Consider the following 25,050-nt stretch of genomic DNA (forward strand, 5'->3'; position numbering starts at 1 on the left):
TAGTTACTTTATCAATTTAGGAGTTCAGCACATTAGAATGTGGTAGTGGAGACTAACATGGTTGGTTGTCTCTTTTTAAGGTTTATTCTTCCTTAAAAATTTGTGTGTACATGTGTAGGTGCACTCAGATGCAAGAAGAGGTCTCTGTTCCCTGGAACTGGAGTTACAGGCACTTAGGAGCCACCTGGCATGGGTTGTGGGAACCAAAGCTGCTTCCTCATAAGGAACAGTAAATGGTGAACCATCTCTCCAGTCCCCCAATGTGGTGTTTTTTGTTTTTGTTTTTTTTTTCCCTCTGTTTTTTTTTTTCGAGACAGGGTTTCTGTGCAGCCCTGGCTGTAATGGAACTCACTTTGTCCAGGATGGCCTAAGTCACAGAGATCTATCTGCCTGGCTCTGCCTCCCAAGTTTTGGGATTAAAAATATATGTTACTGCTTCCTGGCTCCCCCTGTTGTTATTTATTTATTTATTTATTTATTTATTTATTTATTTTTATTTCTGTTTGTTTGTGGATGAACAAGCTAGGGCACATGTCTGTTTGTCAGAGAACAGCTTCCATGAGTTTCTTCTCTTCTACCTTTCTGTGAGCTTTAGAGGTCCTAACTAGGATCTTAGGGTTGTGTGGCATGCACTTCATTATGGAGCCATCTTAGTGGTCCCATTATTTGTTAGCAGGAGTTTATTTAAATGCAAATTATGTTTTGAAATTTGAGTATTAAAGGAATTTTTTGTCAGTAGTTGTTATTTTTCTCATTATTAGTAAATGTCAGGATAGGAAATATTAAAAGTGAATTACAAGCAGTTAACAACTGGGTTAATGTTTGAGATGTATCATTTTGAGATTATTATCTAATAGCTAATAGCTTAAATATTTATTTATACTAGTCTAAAATATTTTTATTCTTTGAGATTTTTTTGGTTTTTCGAGACAGGATTTTTCTGTGTAGCTTTGTGACTTTCCTGGTACTCGCTTTGTAGACCAGAGATCACAGAGATCTGCCTGCCTCTGCCTCCTGAGTGCTGGGATTAAAGGTGTGCGACACCACCGCCTGGCTCTTTGAGAATTTTATACAATGTATTTTGAACATATATACACTCCTCTCCCCTATTCCTCATAAGTCTATCCCTACCTCCCCACCTATCTCTGCCTCCCCACATCTCAACCCCCCCTTCTGTCCCCCACCTACCTGACTTTCTGTCTTCTTTTTTTTTTTAAAGAATTTGTATCTGGGTATGCTTTATTGATAGCTCTAGCAACACATACAAAAATAAATTAATGAGATTTGTGTATTAATCTTACTGTTTGATTGTGGCTTGTTGGAATTGCATTGGCTATAAATTAAAATTTCACGATTTTCATTAATTATGAAAGATGCAAATGATTAGCCTGAGTTAGTTAACAACAGTTTGGATGCACCGATGAAGTGGGAGTTAGTGACCTGCCCTTTGGACTTGAGAGCAGTTTCTTTGTATCATATTTGCATTGTTAACTCCTCTCTCCTGCCCCATCTCATCCTCTCCTGTCCCCTGCCGCCTTTTCCCTTCTGTCTTGTCCTGGCTGCTCCTTTTCAGCAGTCTTTCGCACTCTGTAGCCCATGATGGTATTAAAGTTGCTGTCCTTCTGCCTCGCCTCTGAGTGCTAGGTCCCCCCCCCAGTGTGTCTGTCTCTGTGGGACATTGTTACTGTATCTTCCTAAATACTTACCCTTGAGTTTCTGGACCCACTGAAGAGCCGAAGCCAGTTGTCCTCGAGTATTAGCTTCTCTCGTGCTGTGTGAATTGTTCACGAGAGGAGGACAGTTCTGTGAGTGTCACCAGGTGAAGTGGCATCCAGCCGATAGCTAAGCCATTGTTGTGTGTTCTGTCCCGAGGGGATTCTCACACACTCTCTCAGAGCATTGGTGCAGCGGTTCTTAAGTCTGGGGATGCCTCTGTTAGTAGAGATTGCAGAAGACCCCACATCAAATGGTATGTATTAATTTGTACCTGACAGCTATGCAGAAGGATGAGCCTGGAGGATGGTGTGGGCAGCTTAGTGAGGACCTTTAAAATCAAAAGTGAAGAGAGGGGCTGTTGGTGTATATATTAGGGCACTTATTTAGTGTGTGAGGCCCTGGCGCAATACCCAATATTGCAAGCCAAGTAAAATATCCAAACCAAACCAAACCAATCAGCCAACCAACCAAAGACCCCATCAGGTGTTTAGAAAACAACGATAAAAACTGATTTCTTGCTTCCTACTGTGTTTAAGGATTTTTGTAGTTTTTCACTGTAGTGCTGTGGAACGTCATTAATAAATGCATCCTTGTCCTAGTGATGGGTCTATTTCATACTTCACTAGGGAGTGTTGTGTTCAGTACTGGTTATTTAAATTGTGAACTACAGGGACTGCTTTTGTGCCAGTGATTTGAAGTTGGAAAGATTGATGATACACATAAAGCTTCAGTTACAGCTTTACTCAGGTGATCTCAGTCATGATTCCAGGTCTAGTGGCTTCTAGTGCTGAAACAAGATGGCTGCTGTGAATTTGAAGCCTGGGCTACATAGTGTTCCAGGACAGCCTTGGCTGTAGAGTGAGACTATCTCAAACAAAGGAAACATAACAAAACTTAAAACACCACCACTGCTAATAAAGAACATTTCAAACCAAATTTGGTGTGACGCAGTTCTTAGTCAAGTGCAATACTGCTACTCCATAGTGTTAATATAGATGATTTTTCTCCATTTTCTGCACCACCCTTCGGCTAATTCCTTTAACTATATTCAGAGTTGGTTCGGATCTCAGCATTTTTCTGTGTTTGAATTTTGACTGATACAGAGGTTGGCTGAGGAGTTGGGAGACCGGCATACTATGATGTCTCTTGTGGCAGCTCATTTGCCTGTAGCATGTGTCTTGTCTCTGTTTATTCACACCCAGTAGGACTGGTCATTTGTTAGCCAGAGTTTCATGCAGCTCAGGATGACAGTGAATTCCGAATCCACATGCTTCCATCTCTGGACTGCTAAGATTGTAACCCTCGCATGCCTGCTTTCTGCACTGCTGCTTGAGTCTGTAGTTTGGCATGGGCTAAGCAAGCTCTTTACCAACTCAGCTGCAACCCCAGCCTGGTACCCAGGGCTGAAAGAAGTAGGATTATGCCCTGTGTAGAATCACAAGATCTCCACTTAATGAGGATGTCGTTTTGATCATGTAGACATTTAACTTCTGAAGTAGAATGGGAAGCTCTTGCATAATGCATTCTTAGCTGAAGGCCTTGTTATGTATGAATACAATGAAAGTATTGTAAAATGAGTAGAGTCTGCTGTGCCCATCAGAGCAGGCATCATAGGGATTTGTGCCAAAGAGTGGATGGAGCAGGTAAAGGGAGCTGATAGAGAACTGTTAACAGAGCACATCCAACAGGACGAGAAAGGAGACACCTTTGTGTTCGGATGTACAGAAAAGTCAGTCTTGAGCAGCTGTCCAGTGTGGAAATTCAAAACCCAGGTATGAGTAGGCAAACAAAAGACAAAGACTGATAGATGTCATTAGCAGTCATTTTAAGGACCCTTTGAAGTTGAAAGGCAGATATGGAGTCTCCAGAGAGACCCGGTGTCTGATAAACAGGCTGTGTGTGTGTGCATCTGCCTGTGTTTTAAGTTTGAGAAGGAAAGTTATTTGGTGCAGTCCTAATGTTATTAGTGTTAGAATGTCTGTTCTTTGTTTATGTTAATGATGAGCAACACATGGAACACATGGAAATGAGTTTAAAGTAGCTTTAAAATGCAAAGTTAAAATTTTGGGTAAGAACAGCTTTGCTTGCTTTTTTTTTTTTTTTTCCTTTTCCTTTTGGGAAAGCAATGCCTTGGTGTTTATCCAGGCTGGCTTGGAACCACCACTCCCACATGTTTGTAATATACAGCAGAAAGGGTTGGAGGTTGTATCATTTAGGTCAGTTTGTATGTTAAATTTACCTCCATAGCTTTGGGTTTGTCACAAGGTAAAGAGGGCTGTTCTGGTGTCTCCTGGCCCTGGGCAGAAAAGTCTGCAAGTATGTACATGTGCAGTGAGCCAACCTGTGACTTTTCTGTTTCCTGCACATGATTCCCACTATTGATTTTTTTTGTATAGCATTGTGCTGAAATTCATGTTTCATATATGCAAAATGAACAAAAATAATTGCAAATTTCTTCAAAGCTTGTCCAACCTTAAAAGGCCATTAATCAGTTGCATGATGTTTAAGCAACCCCTCAAATTGCTATTTAAAGTATGTGTGCACATTTCTGGGTTGTGTCAGATTTTCTTACTCTCCTCTAACATGTGGTCTTTGTGAGCGGTGTCTAGCAGAACTTAAAGATGGTGTTCAGCCTTCACTATTCCTCCACCTCCCGACCCTTGCATTGCCTTCCTGCCCGATTCTCTCCCTCCCTCCCTCCTTCCCTCTGTCCATCTTTCCCCCTTTCCCTCTCTTCTTTTGTTTAGACTGTGTTTTATGTATCTCAGGCTGACTTTGAAATACTTATCTTCCTGCCTCTGTGTCTGAAGAATGGATTATAGACATGCATCACCACATATAGTGTTCATGTTTTATTTCTTCATTATGTAATGATCCTAAATTTTATGGTTATTAGACATGTATCTCTTAATTGGTTAACAAATACTACTTTATATATTCTTCTTGAATGTATGGGTGATGCTTACATGAAACTGAGTACACATTCTAGTTTTTATTTGGATGTATTTTCGGTTCTTTTGGGTATGAACATTTGGTTGCATGTTTTTGTAATGATACATTTTTTCTTTTTCTTTTCTTTCTTTCTTTCTTTTTTTTTTTTTTTTTTTTTTTTTTTTGAGACAGGATTTTTCTGTGTAGCTTTGGAGCCTCTCCTGGAATTCAGTCTGTAAACCAGGCTGGCTTTAAACTTACAGATACCCACTTGCCTCTGACTCCCGAGTGCTGGGATTAAAGGCGTGCACCACCACTGCCTGGCTATATATATTTTCTTGATGGCCAGTGATACTGATTACTTTTCAAGCCAGTGTATATCTAAGTTCATTTTTAAGTGAAAATATCTCAATATTGAGTTGTCAAAATTTTCTAAAATAGGTCACTTTTCACTCATGGGTTACAAAAATTCCTCCATTCTGCTGGTTGTCTTTTTACTTTTTAAAAACAGTGTGTCATGAGTGTTTTGCCTATACATGTGTATCTTTCACATGTGTACCTCCTGCACACAGATGCCAGAGCTGGGCTTTGGATCTCTGGAACTAGAGTTTAAAAGTGGTCGTGAGTTGCCACGTGAATACTGAGTGTTGGACCCAGGTCCTCTGCAAGAATACCAAATGCTCTTTACCACCAGACAATCCCTCCAGCTCTTCTTGTTTGTTTGATGGTGTATTTTTAAAAACATTTTTTAAATCAAACCTATGTATTATCAGTGTAAGAAACTGTTTTACCAAACCTGAGGCCTTGAATAGCCGCCCCTCATGTACTTTTTTGGGTGTTTTGTTTTTCAAGACCAGGTTTCTCTGTGTAGCTCTGGCTGTCCTAGTACTCACTCAGTAGACCATCTGCCTTGAACTCACAGATTCACCTGCCTTTGCCTCCTGAATGTTGGGTTAAAGATCTGTACTACCCTGTGCTACAGCTTGGCTCCATGTTATACTTTTAAATTATCCATTCTGAAAGAACTAAAAAAATTTTAGGGTCGCTATTTTTATGTGTATGAGGGTTTTGCCTGGTGCCCTTGAGGTTCAGAAGAGGGCTGTATATACCCTGTAACTGGAGTAAGAGGGGTGAGAGCTGCCATGTGGATACATGGTATGGAGCCCTGGTCTTGTGCAAGAACAACAAATGCTCTTAACTGCTGAGCCAACTCTCTAACCCTGAAGTACGTTTTATATGTGGTGTGAAGCCAGAGTCCAGCATCATGTGGCATCTTTCACCATTGACTCACCTGGGTACCTTTGTTAAAGATCAGCTGACTGAGGTCATCTTGATGTGTGTGTAGTGGTGTTGTTCACCTTTACCCTCTCACGGTGTGGGAGACCAGCTCCCACTTTTCCCCAGTGTACTCTTGAGGAGGAAGGGATAAGAGATTTAGATGGAGATATAGATTGGAGAGAGTCAGATAGAAACCTAGGATAGCCTTGGGAGGGCCTGGATCCTTAGCCACCAGCTCTTTCTGTCTCTCCTAACAGGCTTTTTATTAGGAATACCAAGGGGTGGAACAAAGACCTCCCCTTAGCACAGCCAAGTGCAAACCTTTCCAGTCACCTAGTAACCACGCATGCACATGGCCAAAGCAATCCTCTAATGCAGCCTGCTGGTTGAGCAAGCTCAGATCTCACTAGGAAACCTTTGTGGGCCTCCCCATCATGGTACATGGGAGATAGAGGCAGGCAGATCTTAAGAGTTTTAGGCCAATCTGATCTTTATAGCTACAGGGTGAGAGTAGTGAAGTCTTATTTACCTAAATGTGTTCAAGTTATGTCTTTGTTAAGAACAACTTTCTGGCCTGATGGCCAGCAAAACTGCATAACTTTCTTGTGCCTTTCAAATTCTATACTCATACAAGAAACTAGGCTAATCTGGCCTTGAACTCACTGCAGGCCCGCTACTTCAGCCTCCCCAGTACTCAGAAACTGTGTGAGCACCACAGATTTTCTGCCGTGGTAGAGGAGTTGATGTGGGACTTTTGGATTCTATCTTCATTTATATTGGAAAGCCTGAGTTTTCTTATGGCTCAGTTGCCTCTGCTTACTTTGTTAAATGGCCTGTATACATCTTTGAATTCTTCTTAGTATTACAGATGTTCAGGTCTTCCACCCTCTACACCCCTTGGCTTGTTTTTAGAGTTTACCGGAGGTCAAAGTTAATCATTAGAGGAGTCACACTTATACCGTTATGATGGTGCTTTGTGGCTGATACCAGCTGTAGAATATAGTTTTGGTGATGGGGTGAGCAGAAAACAATTTGCTTACACTCCGCTATCCTGTAATTCCTGAGCTCCACTTGAGTTCCTAAGAACACAGAACCAGTAGGTACTTTGTCCTCCTTTGCTTGAAATCACAGGTGTAAAGAAAATATGTAAGAGCATCTAATAGAGTGGAAGTAGTTTTGAGAACTGATTTGAATTTAGATTGTTTAGATTTTGCATTAAAAAATATTTTTTTTGAGATAGTAGTTCTGTCTGGTCTCAAGGCCACTCTTTAGTCTTGCTATGTCCTGTAAGTCTTGATGTTCCTGCCTCCACCTCCCTATTTGGGCTTTGATGCTAATTCTGGAGGTTAGCTGCCTCAGATGTGAGGTACTGCATACTGCAGAGTAGAGAATTGTGTGTTGTCTTTTTACAGTCTTCAGGATGCCCTCCCTCGCTCATGTATGCCAGCATAATATGCCTTCAGCAATAATACCAGCAACACCACCATTCCCTAGATAGTAAGGAGATGGGTACAATCCTTAAGCCTTGTACACCTAACCAAGAATATAGAAAGTGATAAATAATAAATATATCATAGTACCATTTATTGCTATTAATAGCTGGCACTGGAACCAAGAAGAATGAAATGGAATGTTAACATAAGTACATAGCATTATCTAGTTTTCCAGAATCTTTCTGCTGAGGTATCCTTTGAAGGTTCTTTATGCTCATTGGCCATGTTATTTTGTACTTCTTTTTCCATCGTTGTGCGAGCATAATTTTCTTACTGATGTGTTTGTATGTGGTTTTAATTGATCAACTTCCTGCACCTACTGTATGCTTTCTGTCCTCTCCAGAAAGTCTTTTTAAGTTTATGAACTTCAAATTTAGAACTTTAAGTCATTCTCTTCTATCTTCATCTAGTTCTATAGGAATGACAGTATAAATGCGTAGTTAGTAAAAATTGGTTACCAGGTAGGTATTCCTGCATCAGTGGCATCAGGGAGGTAAACAGAGATGTGAAAATATATAGGTCACTTAAGTATTCAAATAATGAATACTGGGCTGGGCATGGTGGCACATGCCTTTCTTTGGTCCCAGCACACAGGAGGGAGAGGCATCAGATGAGTTCTAAGCCAACGTGGTTTACACAGTGAGTTCCAAGATAGCCCTGAGTACATAGAAAGACTCTGTCTCAAAACAAAACAAAACAAAACAAAACAATGAATACTATTATTTGAATTTCATGAGGTTTTAAAAAAATTAAGCACTTGAATTTTATATTTTTCTTTAGTCAAGAAGTGATGCATTAATAAAAAAGTTATTATGAAATTTCTTAATGATGCTCTTTGGAACTTGCAGGTTGTTATCCTTGTCCTGGGCCAAACATGAATCCCATTGCTCTTGGGAGCCGCTGGCTTGCTTATGCAGAAAACAAGGTAAGGCCTGGCCCAGACTTGGGTTAGTTTAATGGGGCAGGTGTGGAAGGACTTTTTATCCTCTGTATTGATGCTCTGTTGGTGAATACCACAAGTGAATGTTTTTATTTTGTTTGGTTTTGCTTGTATATTCACTAATCTGACTCCGAATGGTCCGTAGCTGGGACTGGTGATACATACCTCTGTTTCTAGCACTTGGGAGCCAGTGTTAGCAGGATCACCTCAAGATCTGGGCTTACCTGCGGTGCCCTGGCCAGTCGTATATGGTGGGCCCTTACTGCAATCGGAAAACTTATATTTTTTCTTTGTTTTTCTGACAGGATGTCTTAAGCTCAGGCTGTACTTGATGTCCTTATCCTCTTGCATCCACCCAAATGCTGGGACTAGCAGCGCATGTCATTATACGATAGCTGTCCCTAAACAAAGGCTTTGTAGAATCTCGCTGTTCTAGCCCGGCTTCTGCGTAGTGCTCTCACCCAGAGATTGTTCAATATTGCAGTAAAGCACTGAGGTTCCCCTGTCACACCAATGCTATCTAAAAGACAGCAATTTCCAGGAATAATCTTGAAGACTGTCTTCTTGCATAGATTGGAATCATGGGGCATGGTACAATTTTATTGGCCTCATATCATCAGCAACTAGATTCTATTGTGCAGCCATTTGTTGTAATGATTAAAGCATACCCAATGCCTTGTTGGGTATATATTATATATTCTTAACTTGGTTGCCATAGTATGTAAAAGTTGCTGTATCTGCTCTCATATCTCAATGTTTTATTTATGTACAGTCCAGTGTAAAACATAAATTTTGATAATATGCAAGAAGGTATAAATTCTTTTTATGCCATTTAAGACTTCTGCCTGTAAATATATAATAAAATATAAAAAGTACTTTGAGGCTTTGAGGGTTAGCATTTTTGTTTCATTCTTGTTGGTTACATGGTTATTGTGTCTTGAGAATATTATGAAATAGTACAAAATAGTTCTTGACAAAATCAGGATGTGGTACTTAAAGTAAGTACTTGGTGAAGCCACAGAATTCGTAAATCAACTGGCCTCTGGAATGCACAGAATCAAGAATGAGCTGACGAAAATCATTTTTCTAGATGAAGTCTTTAATTCCTTTTCCAAAAGCCTGTCTACAACAATTAAGATATTTTGCATGTCATTGAGTGCTCTATTTATACTTCTTCTTGTCTGGTCTCTTCATTTTCCCATAAAAATAGCTCTTTTCAAATTATTCTTTTCAAACAATGCAAGAGCCGCACAGTTAAATGGGGTGACATAATGGTGTCTCCTAATGTTTATATCTGTAATGCATTTCTCTTGAGTGCTGGAGACATCCACGAAGAAAGTGTATAAACCATCCCTTGGCACTTGCCAATATATTCCCACATGTGGAAAACTGCACGTTTGGAGAGTTGGAGGTTTAATTAGTTACCTGTTTTTGAGAAGAAGCCACTCCCTTGAGAGTTGCATTTTGATATCTGTCTCTGCAGCTACACATGTGAATAATATTTCCTGTCACATGTAAGTACCAAGCAGGGTGTGCATATGCTATCATGTGCAGAAAGAGTACTTAACAAAGTTAGATTAAATTTTGAAGAACATTTTCAGACAATGTGCTTGATTTTGTGTGTGTGTGTGTGTGTGTGTGTGTGTGTGTGTGTGTGTGTGTGTGTTGGCTGATGTCAGTCAGTTGTCATCTTCCATTGCTTTTTGTTTGTCTCATTTTAGGAGAAAGTGTTTCTCATTGAAACTGGAGGTAGGCTGGTGGCCGGCACGTTTTAGTGATACTCATGTCTTGACTCCTCAAAGTACTGTTTCACAGGAGCATGTGTGGCCCTGCTGGCCTTTCTTTGTGGGCCCTAAAGATCCTAATTCAGATTTGTAGGGCAAATTAATGGTTGCATGGCTAGTCCTCTTCCCCACAGAACCATCTTTCCCGCTCCCCCTCCTTGTATGTATTAAAGATTTTATTTATCTATCTCTCTGCCTCTGCCTCTGTCTCTGTGCGTGCGTGTGTGCGTGCGTGCGTGCGTGCGTGCGTGCGTGTGTGTGTGTGTGTGTGTGTGTGTGTGTGTGTATGCGCACACACATGTTCATGAGTGCAGGTGCCTGAGGAGTACAGAGCTGTTGGATCCTCCCAGAGCTGAGGTACAAGAGGTTGGGAGTCACTCAATGTGGCTGCTGGAACAGAACCCAGGTCTTTTGCAAGAGCAGTGTGTGCCCTCTCTCCAGTCTCCTTCTGGTCAACTGCCACTGCTGCCCCAAACCGCAGGGGCACAGTCACCTGTCTTCATGGGGTAGTTCTTAAGTTCTTTCTTCACATTTTTTATTGGTGTGTGTATGTATTGTGTGTTTGTGTGCACACATGTACACAAGCATGTATGGAGGTCAGAGAACAACCTGGGAGAGTTATTTCTCTCCCTTTACTGTGTGGGCTCTGGGTATTCAACTGAGACTTAGTGGCAAATCCCTTCATCTGCTGAGCCATTTCATATTTATTTTTATTTGTTGATCATCTTTCCCTATTGTTCTTCCTCTGTTTTGATTAGACTTTCCTTTAATGTGTAATTGTGTACACTTTTGTATACATTCATATTTTATGTGCCAGTGTACTCAATATAGGCATGTAGTTATTTATATTTCCCTTTTATGAAAGGTAACATAATATATTTGCTTCTTGATGATAATTTTCCTCAAGATTATTTCCCAGACATTAGTCCATTTGTATGCTGTTTTTGTTATCAAAAATTGATGCAGATACAGTTTTTTCTATGCTGTGTTTCTGGGCATATTTTCATGTACAAATCCTGACTCAGTTGTAGTTAAATTGCAGTGGTTAAAATTATTGGTTATATTTCCATTTGTCTTTGAATATTTTTAGTCTAATTTAAAAACCTTTATTTTTTTTATAACTTTAACAATTTTATGTATGTATATAATCTGTCCGGATGGTGAGATGACTTAGTGGGTAAGGATGTTTGCTGTCCATGAGTACTGTGAGGAACTGAAGCAGGAAGTAGGTCTCCGCCTTCACTCAATGCTGCCTTTCTCTGCTTGAGCAGCAGGAGGCAGCAGAGGAATAATTTTCATAATTCTTTGACTGGATTTGTGGTTGGAACAAGCCATTCTTCCATTAGCTAAAATAGTCACTTTTCACATTTTACTTTGACAAACATGTTTACTGATCAGAAAACTTCAACTCTTCATCATGGCTTCACAGATATGGCCTGAAAAAATAGCTTGGCTTCATTTTCCAGACTTGAGGTGTTCTAGTCTGTCACATTCAAATTACTTTGAGAGATTTAAAAACATGCGAGTTAGGAATGAAAGGATTACATGGTAATCTGTGCCACAGAAGCCAACTTTAGGTCGTATAAGGTGTTTTTCAAGATATGTTTATTAATTCAAAGGCTTTGGAAATCTGTTTACATGTCGTGTTATTGTCATTTTACTTTAAAAATGTGTCATAAGAATTTTAATTGTGTGGCCGGGCGGCGGCAGCGCACACCTTTAATCCCAGCACTCGGGAGGCAGAGCCAGGCGAATGGATCTCTGTGAGTTCGAGGCCAGCCTGGTCTACAGAGCAAGATCCAGGACAGGCACCAAAACTACACAGAGAAGCCCTGTCTTGAAAAAACAAAACAACAACAACAAAAAAGAATCTTAATTACGATTATTTTTGGTAAATACAAGTGTGTTGTTGCCAGTGATGAGTTTAATCCTGAATTTCTATTCAAGATGATGATGCACATTGACAGTTGGAAGAGTAGTGTGTTCCAAGTAGCCAATGTAGTGGGCCTTCTGAAGTGGACAATTAGTATGTGTGCATAGCTGGTCTCTGCACACTCTCCACTTTCCCACAGACACAGTTGGAAATGCAAATAGGCTAAAATGTTTTGCTTTTTCTTTTAGGTTTTCTTTCATAATCCTTGTAGAGGAATTAAGAGGAGAAAACATCCAATTTGCTAGTATGTCAAATATTTAATGTTAGGAAGTTATGTGTAAGTCCTTTGATTATGTTTTTTAAATTTATTTGTGGAAAGGCTGCCAGACCCGGAATCCTACCATTTCAGAGTTTATGAATTCTTAAAGCCTGTTCATTGTGTAATTAAAACCATAGTTGAGCATGAAACTGCCTGAGTGGCACCAGAAGATTATAAAAGGGGTAAACGTGTCTCAGCAGGGCTTTTAGCTGTTTCCTCTGCAGTACACTCGTGCAAACATTCCCACCCACCACCATGATTATGCACGGTCAACAGCCACGGTCTGATAGATAGCCTGTAGAGTTAAACAGCTTCACAGAAATGACTCTGGGTCCTCTTCTCCCCCCGCCCCAGCTGATTCGATGTCACCAGTCCCGTGGTGGAGCCTGTGGAGACAACATCCAGTCATACACTGCCACAGTCATTAGTGCTGCGAAAGTGAGTACCTCAGAAGCTTCTAGGAGTTGTGATTATGTGGAGTAATTACCAGGTTTGACTGCTGAATTGTGACGAGATGTTCCATTCCATTTTCATTCTCAAGTGTAGAGTAAATGTAAGAAGTCAGAATGTTTTGTCATTCCGTGACTTAGAAGTTAATCTTTCAAGGTTAATAATTCTTTTATTGTGAGAATTGTATGGTTTGCACTTTCTCCATTAAAAACCTGCATGTATTTCGATTCGATTCAGGCCTGGTAACTAATTAATACCATATTGCAATGAGCTGTACATGTTTTAAGTGGCTACTTGGGTTCTTCTTCTTCTTTTTTTTTTTTGTGATTTGTACCTTCCTACATATGTGGACAGGCTTGTTTACATCCCTGTGCATCTTTGAACATTTTTTTTTTTTTGAGCCGAGGATTGAACCCAGGGCCTTGCGCTTGCTAGGCAAGCGCTCTGCCACTGAGCTAAATCCCCAACCCTCTTTGAACATTTTAGAGTCTGCTTGACTCTTCAAGAAAATTTGAGTTTTGTCCCCTGGCACATTGAAAGATTCTTTCCTATCTAGAGGCTGGCCCCTTGCTCTTTGTCACGTGACTTCTTCTCTGTGTATGTGAGGGTTAATTTTGATGATGTCTGGTAAACTTTGAACTGATTATAAGGTCTTCTTACAACCACCATCCTTTTGAATTGTGAAGTCTACGACAGAGCAAATCTAATAATAGGGATGACAGAGTGAGTCTGAATGACAGCATATAATAGAAAGTACAAGCGCTCAGAGGGCAGCAGTCTAAAGTCAACCACATAGAGGGAATCAAAGGTCATACTGTTTTATGTCAAATACACAAATACTTCAAGAGTGTCACAAATGCTTGCACGATGTGCATTAGAATGTGTCCCTGTGCTGGACGAGAGAAGTGTTCCACACGCTTCACTCTAAAGCAGAGTACGGAACAGCACTGTATGTTCGTGTTTCTCTGTTTCTGTATAAAAAGACAGTAATTAGACAAACTCTCGATGTTCTCCAGTGAGGTCATCTGTAGTACTGTCACAAAGAGATACAGCTTTGAATGTTGGACACATACATGTGGATCCCAGCAAGCCACTTTCTGCTTTTGTTTGTTGTTAGGTTTTCCCCCCCTTCTTTTATAAAAGGAAGGGGCCTGGATTCATTTTGAAAGTGTTTTGTTTTGGGTATCTAGACACAAGGCTAGAGTTAATGACTTCAAGATTACAAGTCTGAGTCCCCTACATTCCCTCACTTCTTATTGGGATATGAGGTGTGTATTCAGGTCTTCCATGTTTAGACTCTAAGAAGTTCTGTTTAACAAGCCATGTTGCCTTACAACTGTAATCCTAACACTTGGGAGGCTGAGGCAGGAGGGTCACTGCAAGTTCAGGCTAATCTAGGGTACATGAGATCGAGGCCAGCCTGAGCCATAGAGTGCGACACTGAGTGGGTACCCTTCTGTTTGTCTCCCCGGAGAAATTATGTTTAAAACATTTTATCTGATTAATTTTCAAAAGGGCAGTAATCACTAATTGGGTGATTAGAATTTATGTGTGTTAGGCATATACTGTATTCTTGTTTTATATCCGTAGCTCTAGAAGTTAAATTTTCAGGTATACTTTTAATTTAAGCATGTATTAAATCCTGAGTTGGTAAATAATGTTTATAACCAACTCAAGTGTTTGTCATTAAATAGTTTTGAAAACAAACAGCAAAAAAAAAATCCATATAGTATTCATCTGTTTATTTGGATTCATGTCTGAAGGCATGCATATTTTATAGTTCCCTGAAGATATTGTCGTCATTTAAAAAATTATATTATGTTATTTTTGGTTTTTTTTTTTTTTGAGATAGACTTTCATGTAGCCCCTGCTTGCCTCAAATTCACTATGGTTGAAGATGATCCTGAAATTCTAATCCTCCTGCCTCCCAGATACAGAGTGATCTTAATTTATAACCATTATGTGGAACTTTTTTTACATATGAAGTATTTGAAAGTTGTTGTAATATCTACCTCAATTGATAATTTTCCTTCATAAGTTACTAGATAATATTTATTGTTAAGTTCACCTCCCAAGGAGTACAATAGTTTCAAACTGCATAGTAACTATGTGAATTACTATAGTACTATACTTCCTTTGTCCAATCACTCATACATTGTTGGTATAGTCAGTCACTGTACTTTTTTTGAACCATAGTGTATTTTTTTTTTTTTGTTTTGTTTTGAGACAGGGTTTCTCTGTGTAGCTATGGCTGTCCTGGAACTCACTCTGTAGATGAGGCTGGCCTTGAACCCATAGATATCCTCCTGCTTCTGTCTCCCTCATGCTGGCGTCAAAGGCATGTGCCACTACCCCTGCCAGAGTATATTAAATTTACTTGAAAAAAATTCACCGAGATGGCTCGGTGGACAAGGTGCTTCCTGTGGAAGCTCAAGGATTTCTGCCCACCCCCTTCCACTTCAAAGCTCAGTTTGGTGGCCCTGTGTGTCACTCCAGTGCTGGGGAGAGTGGAAACAGGACAGTCTCAGGGCCTTGCTGGTATTTAAGGTATGTGATGGTGCACACACGCTGTCTCAGCTATTTGGTAGTTGAAATAGGAGGTTCCCTTAACTTGAAGTTGGAGGCTTCCTGTGCAACATGGGGGTGCTACATGTCAGTCTGTTTCTGTCTCTCTGTCTCTGAATTACATAGACACACAAATACAAAAGTAAAAAAGGTAGGCTAGAAAATCAACAATGCAGTATTCAATAGGATAAGAACAGTAAGATTGTACCTCATTTTTTAAAAATGATGACATGTTTCCTTGATTAAAAAAAATTGATAAAGATCACACAAAAAAAATCAAACCCGAGTTAAATCTGGCCACTGATAAGTAAAAAATATTAGAAAACACAAATAATATATAAAATAGGATGCAGCTTATTCCCTGTGGAATATTTCTACAGTATGACCATGGCTGTCACTCAAAAAACAGTGAGCTTGGCCACACCTAACAAACCATGGCTGAACTCCATGTGAACAAAGATGGCGAGGCCTAGTTTGGGTTCTGTCTCTGCCAGGGTTGATTACCTCTGCTGGTTCTCATTTCTGATGGTTGCTTCCTTATTTATCTGAATTTACTCTAAGATTTTTAAAGCTCTAATGCACTCTAGAGAGTTTGGCTTTTCTAGTGTAACCCCTACACACACACACACACACACACACACACACACACACACACACACACACACACACACACACCCCAAGAGGCAGTACCACACACAATAACGTAGAATCACAATCACATAGGGTAGCCTGAAATCCACCAGGCTAACCTGGAACTCACAGGTGCCACCCTGCCTCAGCTTCCCAGGTTGCTAAGATTACAGGCATGAGTCAACATGCCCAGCTACATTGTACATCCTTTTATGTTTCAGACCAAGAATGGAAGGAGTCTAAACCCTCCCAGGCTAATTCCAATACATGACTTCCTAGTTCCAGAGATGTAGCAAGTGCATCATGTGGTGCCTTTGCAACCTTCTAGCAAGAACAGATAATTCCAGGCCTGGGTACCCCACCAGGATGCCTGCATTACCTTGGATTTGTGTTTGGATCTCACAATGCTTGCCGTACTATTTCACAAAAACATGAGAGTTTATAGGTAGTTTGTTTAACTAGTCCCTTATGATGGGAAATAGAGTATAAATTTTCTTGTTTTGTTAATATTTGGTGGGTATGTGCACATGGGAGCAGGTGCCTCAGGTCCCCAGAAGAGGGCAGAGGATTCACTGGGGCTGGAGTTACTGGCTATGTGAGCTGTCTGACTTGGTTCTGGGCTCTGAACTCGGCTGCTGCAAGAACAGTGCTGCCCTTAACCTTAACTGCTGAGTCATCTCTTCAGCTGGATAGGTTAAATGTGTATTTTATATAAATATATACACAGACTTTACATTTTTTAATGTATTGCTTTTAGTGTATGTGACTGTGTTCCATGGCATGTGTGAGGAAGCCAAGGGAATAATTTCCTGCTTCCACTGGGGGTTCTAGGGATCAAATCCACCGAGTCATCTCACCAGTCATAAATTTCATGCATAAATGGTAAGCAAGTTTGCTTATGAAACCCCAAATATCACCTAGCAAGCAATTTACATGAGAATTGAAAGAAAGGGGGGAAATCCCACAGAAAATTTTCATTTAAAACTAGTAATAAGGCTGAGGAGACGGCTCAGTGCATGGAGCACTTGGTGCACAGGGGATCAGACCTGAGTCTAAATCCCCAGAAGTTTCTAGAAGCCAAGTGAGAGTGGCAGCACTCCTGTGATGCTGGTGCTCCAGAAGCCACTGGGGCCAGCTCTGTGCTCAGTGGGGCAAGTTGAGCTCTTTGTTCAGTTAAAGACCTGCCTGGTAAGTGGAGAGTGATTGAGGAAGGCACCTGGAAGGTACTTCTGTCCTCCTCATTCTAGGGAGAGGCATCTGGTAACAGGGTTATGGATGTATCTCAGTTGGTAGATTCCTTGCCTGCTAAGCATGAAGCCTTAGGTTTGATTCCTGGTCTTATAAAACAGGGTATGGAGGTGCACACCTATAATCCCAGCACTGGAAAGAATACCCTGAGTTCTAGGCCAGCTTGAAACCCTGTACTTCCTTATGAGCCAACCTGGATTTGCCTGAGGGCCTAGCAACAGGCGCTGTCAGAGTTCCTGATCACACCCAGCCAATGAGAGACAACCACGCAATGCCACCCGATTGGGACATAGCCTGGGTGCTGGAAAGAGGGTATATAAGGTTTTCCCTGTTATTGAATGAACGAGTATGCTGTTTCCCTTCAAAAAGAAACCCTGTATCAAGCAATCGAAAGAACCTCCTGATACACAGACTCTGACTGAGTTTCAGGGAACCTGACTCTACCGTGTATTAGAAATTCTCAAAGCTCGTAACATAAGCTATGTCTAGGCTTTCTCAATTTTCCAGAAGAGAACATTGAAGCTAGGAAGTTTAAATAAAACACCATCTTAAAGAGTTAATCAATGATATAGCCAAAATTCCTATCTTGAACTCTATCTGTCTGGATCTGATCTTTAACCACTGCCCGATCTATTTTGCTTGTAATTTGTTCCTATTGCTGCTTGTGATCTCATAGATCAGGAACACCAAACCGATAGGTACCTGATACGGTGAAGACCTAGCAAAAATGAAGACTCTGGGCTGGGCATGGTGCACAGTCTGACAAGAGAGCTGTCCCAATGTTGAGGCCAGCGTGGTTTATATGATCAGTTCTGGACCATCCATGGTTAAAAAGTGGCAAAATGTCTCAAAAGTGACACTCTGAGGAATGTTAAACTGTAAAATATCCTTCAATAAGATAACCAACAAAGTTCTGCCTGCTGAATTCAAGCCCACAGATAAAACTTAGAGGAGACTGAAACCAAGGGGGGCGAAAACCCACAAATCAATTGCAACTGTTTTGTTTTGTGCTAAAAATCTCAAACTGCAGTGATTATAAAACACATTAGTGTTCCTCAATTAGCAGCCAAACACTTGTTTCAATAATTCACAAGAAACGACTTACACCAAGTCTGTTAGTGTTGTCGAGTAAGCCTCTGAAGGACCCCTGGAACCAGGCGCCACAGCGTATTGATGAGAGTGGAGCAGGAAGTCTGATTAACCTCCGAGATGTCTCAGCTGCCGCCCGCATACCATCAGTGCTAATGGAGCCATTCCCACGCAGAGGTAGCCAAGCCTTTATCGGCAAGGCCTTTCAATGTGAACGGGTCTGCTTGTGTATCCTCTGTGTTTGCCCCTGAGCGCATCAGCTCATGCTTTTATGCCAATGAATATGAATATAACTGGGGCACATAAAAAAGGGAAGAAATGCAGGAAAACAAGCCATAAGGCAACGGCCAAAGTCACCCAGAAAACAAGAGAAAGGCAGTATATTTCAGTGCTGTTGGCATGAAGACTTGATGTGTTTAGGAAAGAACGACTATTATCTTTTCTTCTTCGTCTTTTTTAAATACAGCCCCTAAACTTTATAGTTACCAAATCTGCAATTTGTGTAGTAAGTTATGAGACTGTAGGAATCATTGCAGCTGTCCAAATTAGGGGTGTGTGTGTATGAATGCTTTCTGCATCAATGAAGACTTTAGAATGAACATAAGTAAAATTTAACCCCAGCACTCGGGAGGCAGAAACAGGTGATCTCTGTGAGTTCAAGGCCAGCCTGGTCTATAGCATGAGTTTCAGGACAGCCAGGACTACACAGAGAAAGAATGAACATAAGTAACAGTTTAAGTCATTCTTAAGGTTTATATTGAGTTGGAATGAAGCCCACCTGTAAGCACTGTATGCACTCTGAGTAACATCAATGATGCTGGAGTGCTCACACACCTTCACACTTTGTAGCTAGTGCACACACAGACTTGATATAAAAATATAATGAGGGCAAGGCTCCAACTGGAACAGAGAGACCGCTTATGGAGGTGATAAATTGGACAAGTCTTGGCCTAGTCTGAACTATTTAAATTCGTTAAGGTTTTTCAAGCCTGATTGTTTTGCAAGAGTGCTCTCACAGAACAGTACTGTAGCACTAAGGCAGCTGACCATGTGACTATGACGAAGTGTGAGAAAAATCCATTACAGCCTTTACTCTCATAGACGTGGTATATGTTCTCTTCCAGTGCAGGAGGCTGTCCCGGGGTCCCTTGTCATTCTGAACCTTTCTCTGCCTTATCAGTTGTCCCCCTTTCCATTAGCGCTAATGGCGTTGCTCTCTCAAAACTGTTGTCATTAAGTTAACAGGTAACAAGAAAAAACATGGACATTTTTATTAAATCAATGGACCACAGTGGGGAGAAAACACATTAATATAAGACTCTTAGGAGAGAGCTGGTGAACATAAATCAAGATTCTATAATTGTAATCAAATAATCTCATTTCAACAATTTTTTAGCACCAGCATAGAAAATTAACCTCTTTCACAGTCTACATAAGAAAATTGATTGACTGCTATGGAAAGCAGCGAGAAAAATCTAAAAGTATAAAGATTAATTTGAAGTGCTACTCTGAAATGAAAAAAATATATAAAAGATTATTTCCTTTCAAGGGTTTTAAGTATCTATGCAATAATAGGTTTATCTTTGTAGTGGTGTGGTAAGACAAAAAGACAAATAAAACTAAGAAACCACTAAGAAAAACACACACACACATACAAGCATGTGCACATGCACATACAGATGTTAGATTTCATGCCCTACTACAGGTAAGGTTATATTCCCCATAATTATTTCCCCACAAATATTCCTTAATATGTCCTTGAAATCCAGGCTGCTTGGTCTCTCCTCTAATGAGAAGAATCTTCTTCAAAAATATATTATTGGTATAGTTTTTTCTCTTTCAGCTCTTTTATTTTTCCAGGAAAAAAACCAAAACCAAAACAACTGTTACTTTAAGAACGTTTGTGTTCATGGTTCATTTCTGTTTTTCTTCCATGGTACAGATGAACCTAGGGCCTCTGGCATGTGAGACAAACCTCACTGAGCTGCAGCCCCGCCCTGATTTCTATTAATAATTGTCCGGACAGTTAGTTGAGATTTATGAATAAGGAAAAACATATGCAATAGCTCTCCTCTCTTGCTTTGAGTGGAATAGTGTAGCAGAAACACTACACTGGACCCAAGGCAACCTGTCAGCTACATTTCCTATTGGACATCATTTGCTTAGTAATTATTATGGAGGGGGAAAGTGATTCCTATCATTCCTCTTAGTGTGTAGTCTTTTATAATAGCATAAGTATACTTTTAGAATTATAACCTTTTCCCACCTGTCAATGTCTGAGTTGTTATCTTGATGAAATGAATATAAAATTTGATATACAATTTTTAAAAAGCATTGTCACATGACAGCTCCCTTATTATATCATACATTCTAAAATATGTACCTTAAGGGATGCAGTAAAAGAAATATTATAGCCGGGCATTGGTGGCACACGCCTTTAATCCCAGTACCCGGGAGGCAGAGCCAGGCGGATCTCTGTGAGTTCGAGGCCACCCTGGGCTACCAAGTGAGCTCCAGGAAAGGCGCAAAGTTACACAGAGAAACCCTGTCTCGAAAAACCAAAAAAAAAAAAAAAAAAAAAAAAAAAATTATAGTAACTATATAGCTATTAAATTCAACAGCTCTACGCTTGTAATCAGTATCATTTAATTATGACATTATTGCCAGCACACCAACTTGGCACATCATCGGCAACTTTTTCTTGAAGTCTAAGTAGGTTTCAAGATCCTGTTGAATGGCAGACTGAAAATCTGTGGTGTTTACTGCTATATAAAATATTGTAAGAGAATAAGGACTTGAGGCTAGGAAATGATTCAAGTGCATATTTCCTGTTTAGAGATTGCATTTCGTTGTAAGTCATCCATTTTGTCTTTTGTTATGTAGACATTGAAAAGTGGCCTGACGATGGTTGGGAAGGTGGTGACTCAGCTGACAGGCACACTGCCCTCAGGGGTGACAGAAGATGACGTTGCCATCCACAGCAACTCAAGACGGAGCCCCTTGGTGCCAGGCATCATCACAGTCATAGACACTGAGACAGTTGGAGAGGGCCAGGTAAGAACTCCCGAGGAATGACATTTGTGTTACCTGCAGAGCCTGGACCCAAAAGGTACTTGGCCCAAAGAGATGAATAATTTGTAGTTTTAGAAATTTGAATCAATTCAGGTCAGATTTTTTTCACCTTTTCTAGGAAAGCAAGGGACATTTCCCGCTTGTTAGTTCAATCATCATTAATGCTTAAAACCTAAGGGAATGCTACAGAGTCCTCTCTCTTCTCCCTCAGAACATGTGTTTGTAAATACTGTTTGTGCTATTCTGTTCACACTGGCTTTTGGTATAATGTCATGTTATAATCTACATCCCAAGATTAATAAATTTCTCCTAAAATGAGAAGACAGGACAGCAGACTGAGGCAAGTCTTTGACTTGCAGATGTGGTGGAAATAAAACAGTATGGAGCAGTGGCTAGTGTGACATAGTTCAGTCTAACATATGAAATTTGAAGGCCTTTTCTTTCTTTTAGCTCCTGGAAGACAAGGTTTCATGTTGCCCAGGTTACCAGCAGCAGTCCTCCTCCTGCCTGAGTGCTGGGCTCATGGGCAGGCCCCCCATGCCCAGCTAACACATGCCCTTCTACACAGTAAAAAACAGAAACAAAACAAAACAAAACACATAGAAGTTTGAAATTGCAAACCACAAAATATACATGACAGTAGCCTGGGGAAACTCCTCTGTCTTCAGACAGTAGGTTAAGTCTAGTTAATTTTGTCTGGTTCAAGGACACATGCAAGACGTTTGCCTTTGTATCTTAGGTTGTTGGGAAGATGTTTTTGGCAAATCTTCTCCCACCTCTTTTCAGTCAGTCATGAAATTTATTTCATGTTCTAGCCTTTAAAATATAATTCTGAAAGGCCATAATTTTTAAATCTTAATACTTAAGGTTGTTGTTATAACAAATATAATCTAAAATATTTTTAGATTGGAAAGTAAGAGGTTTATGAAACACACCATTAATGTTTTTTTGAGACAAGGTTTCTCTGTGTAGTGCCCCTGGCTGTCCTGGAACTTGTTTTGTAGGCCAGGCTGACCCCGAACTCACAGAGATCTGCCTTCCTCTGCCTCCCAAATGCTGGGATCAAAGGCATGCACCACCCCACTCTGAAGAATTGACCTTTAGTATTGCATGTTCTGTTGAGGAGTCAGCTTCCACTATATACGTGTCAACATCTTAATGAAACATTTCATTTGGCAGCTACTTGTGTGTTATTTTCTTTGCAGGGATCAAAAGGTACTTGAGAAGAGCGAACTTTGGTGCAATTAAAACAAAAAATTCTTTGAAATTCCATGTTGTTAAATTTGGTTATTATTATTGTTATTATTATTATTATTATTATTATTATTTTATTTTTATGGTTTTTTTTTTTGGTTTTTCGAGACAGGGTTTCTCTGTGTAGCTTTGCTCCTTTCCTGGAACTCGCTTTGGAGACCAGGCTGGCCTCGAACTCACAGAGATCCGCCTGCCTCTGCCTCCCTAGTGCTGGGATTAAAGGCGTGCGCCACCACCGCCCGGCTTTTATTATTATTTTTTAAGTTTTATTTATTAAGTATACAGTGTTCTGCCTGCATGTATCCCTGCATGCCAGAAGAGGGAGCCAGATGTCACTGTAGATGGTTGTGAGCCATCATGTGGTTGCTGGGAATTGAACTCAGGACTTCTGGAAAAACAGTCAGTACTTGTAACCACTGAGTTATCCCTCCAGCCCCCTGGTTATGTTTTATTTAAAATTTAAAAATTTATAATTTTCTATTTCTTCCTTATTAACTTTCAGATTAACCAAATACTTATATGCTTGTATTGATTTTTTTCTTTTTAAATATATGCTAGCAACTTTTCTATTGAATGTTAGGATGGCGGCGGGGTGGGTGGGGGCGTGGGGTGTGGTGGAGGGGTGGGGTGGAGGTGGGGTGGAGGTGGTGGAACGAACGTGAACTCATGTGGAGAGGCACACACGTATATTCTTTTTTCAGATGCCACTTGGACGTGATAGCTATAGTCCCAGCTATTCACCATTGGAGCCCTGGGTTTTAGGGGCCAGCCTGGGAAACAGTGAAGGGATATGGGAGTTATGGGAGGAGGGGCGGAACTTTTGGTTTTGTGATGTGGAAATCAATGCATTATAGATTGTGGATTTGCAAAAGTTTATCTTTCCTTGGTGACCAAATTAAAGAAGCTTTTCAAGACTTATCACATGTAAAATTGTTTTTTTCCATCGTTGTTTGGGAAGCATCACAATTTTGAGATAGGTGTTCAGAACTATTTTTCAAAGGAGCTAGAGTCATGTAGTCGCATACTGCCTCTTCATTTTCCTGAATCTGTTTTTCAGCGGGTCCCCTGTGTCTCCGTTTGGAGACCCAGGATCTTTTGCACTGCACGGCAGAGTATTAAAGGGAATGGTGGCTCAGAGACTCCCTGGTCCGGCCCACTCCATTGCTGTTTCACCTCCTCTGCCGTGCCGGTCCCTCCAGTACATCTCAGGAGTTAGCCGTGTCCTCTGTGATTTAAATCCACTGGGACTTAATGTAGTTTCACATTCACTCTGGCAGCATAGAAAATCGGATGCACCATCTTTGTGTTGCTGTATTGATTAATTTGATTTTATGGTGATGGGACCATTGCATGGTAACTGCATTAAGGAGGAATGGATTTAATTGACTTTGTGTCCATTTTCATCTTTGTTACTTTCATGTTTTATTTAAAAGCATTTCTTGACTGGAGAAGTTAAGTGGTATGATTTGCCTTTTACACATTTATGTAATCGAAGTTAGCAATGTGGCAAAACCAATAAGTGAAATAAAATACTTCAGAATGGTGGCCTAAATCTTAGCTAGGTTTTGTCCCAGACCAAGTATTCTTATACACCTTGTGTTAATTAAAGTGTGTTATATTGTTTAGTATAGTTGTTGATGCAAATTATGACTTCACTCTGCTTAGATAAGTGGCCAGCTCCTCCCTTAGGAGAATTATCCGGGGCTAATGATGGTTTTAGTGGTCTGAAGCTTTAGGCACACAAAATGAAACAATGCAGAGGACCCTTTCCAGTGTGTGTACTTGTTTGACCTTACGAATTCTGTAAGGAGAACAGTTATGGGACCTCATATCATACCTTGAGTTTTCCTGTATATCAAAAGTAATGTTTTTTTTGCTGGAAGCAGTACAGTTTTTAGTGTTGCTATCAAATTAAGTAAAATACTAATTGCCTCAATTTCTAATCACATTTAACAGAAACTCGGCAAATGACAAAAATATTTTACAGAAAAAATATTTAAATTTAATGTGCACAACTCATTTTAAGGAAATTGCAAGTTAAAACTACATACTATACTCGGAGAAACTCAAAAGTTTGTGGATATATTCTATACTTGCATCTATTAATTTTGAAGTAATTTATTCCCATCCCTCAACCCTAACTACATCTCATTCTCTTCATTTGTATTTTGAGGGTACATGATATTTATTTATATAATTTTATTTTTTTATTATTTTTGTAGCTGCTTGGCTTGGAACTTTACATACAGATCAGGCTGGCATCAAACTCAGAGACTGCCTGCCTCTGCCTCTCAGATGCTGGAATGAACATGTGTACCACTGCACCTGACTGTTACTTCCTTCTCTGACAACTGTGGATGTACTTTTCCATACTTGTGTGATGTTGAAAGCGTCACATAAATGGAGTC

At 40.2% G+C, this 25,050-nt stretch overlaps 1 protein-coding gene across 8 annotated transcripts in view; it reads left to right on the plus strand.

Annotated features, from left to right (window-relative positions):
* Bcas3 (BCAS3 microtubule associated cell migration factor) overlaps positions 1-25,050 on the plus strand; it is a 502,957-nt gene that overhangs the window by 108,679 nt on the left and 369,228 nt on the right. For all 8 annotated transcript variants that reach the window (XM_028878299.2, XM_028878296.2, XM_028878294.2 and 5 more), the window contains exons 10-12: positions 8,267-8,343; positions 12,689-12,772; positions 21,200-21,370. In XM_028878299.2, coding sequence (XP_028734132.1) covers positions 8,267-8,343; positions 12,689-12,772; positions 21,200-21,370 — 332 coding nt within the window. The remainder of the gene's footprint in view (positions 1-8,266; positions 8,344-12,688; positions 12,773-21,199; positions 21,371-25,050) is intronic.

This window comes from Peromyscus leucopus, chromosome 8b (genome assembly GCF_004664715.2).
Source record: "Peromyscus leucopus breed LL Stock chromosome 8b, UCI_PerLeu_2.1, whole genome shotgun sequence".
NCBI lineage: Eukaryota > Metazoa > Chordata > Mammalia > Rodentia > Cricetidae > Peromyscus > Peromyscus leucopus.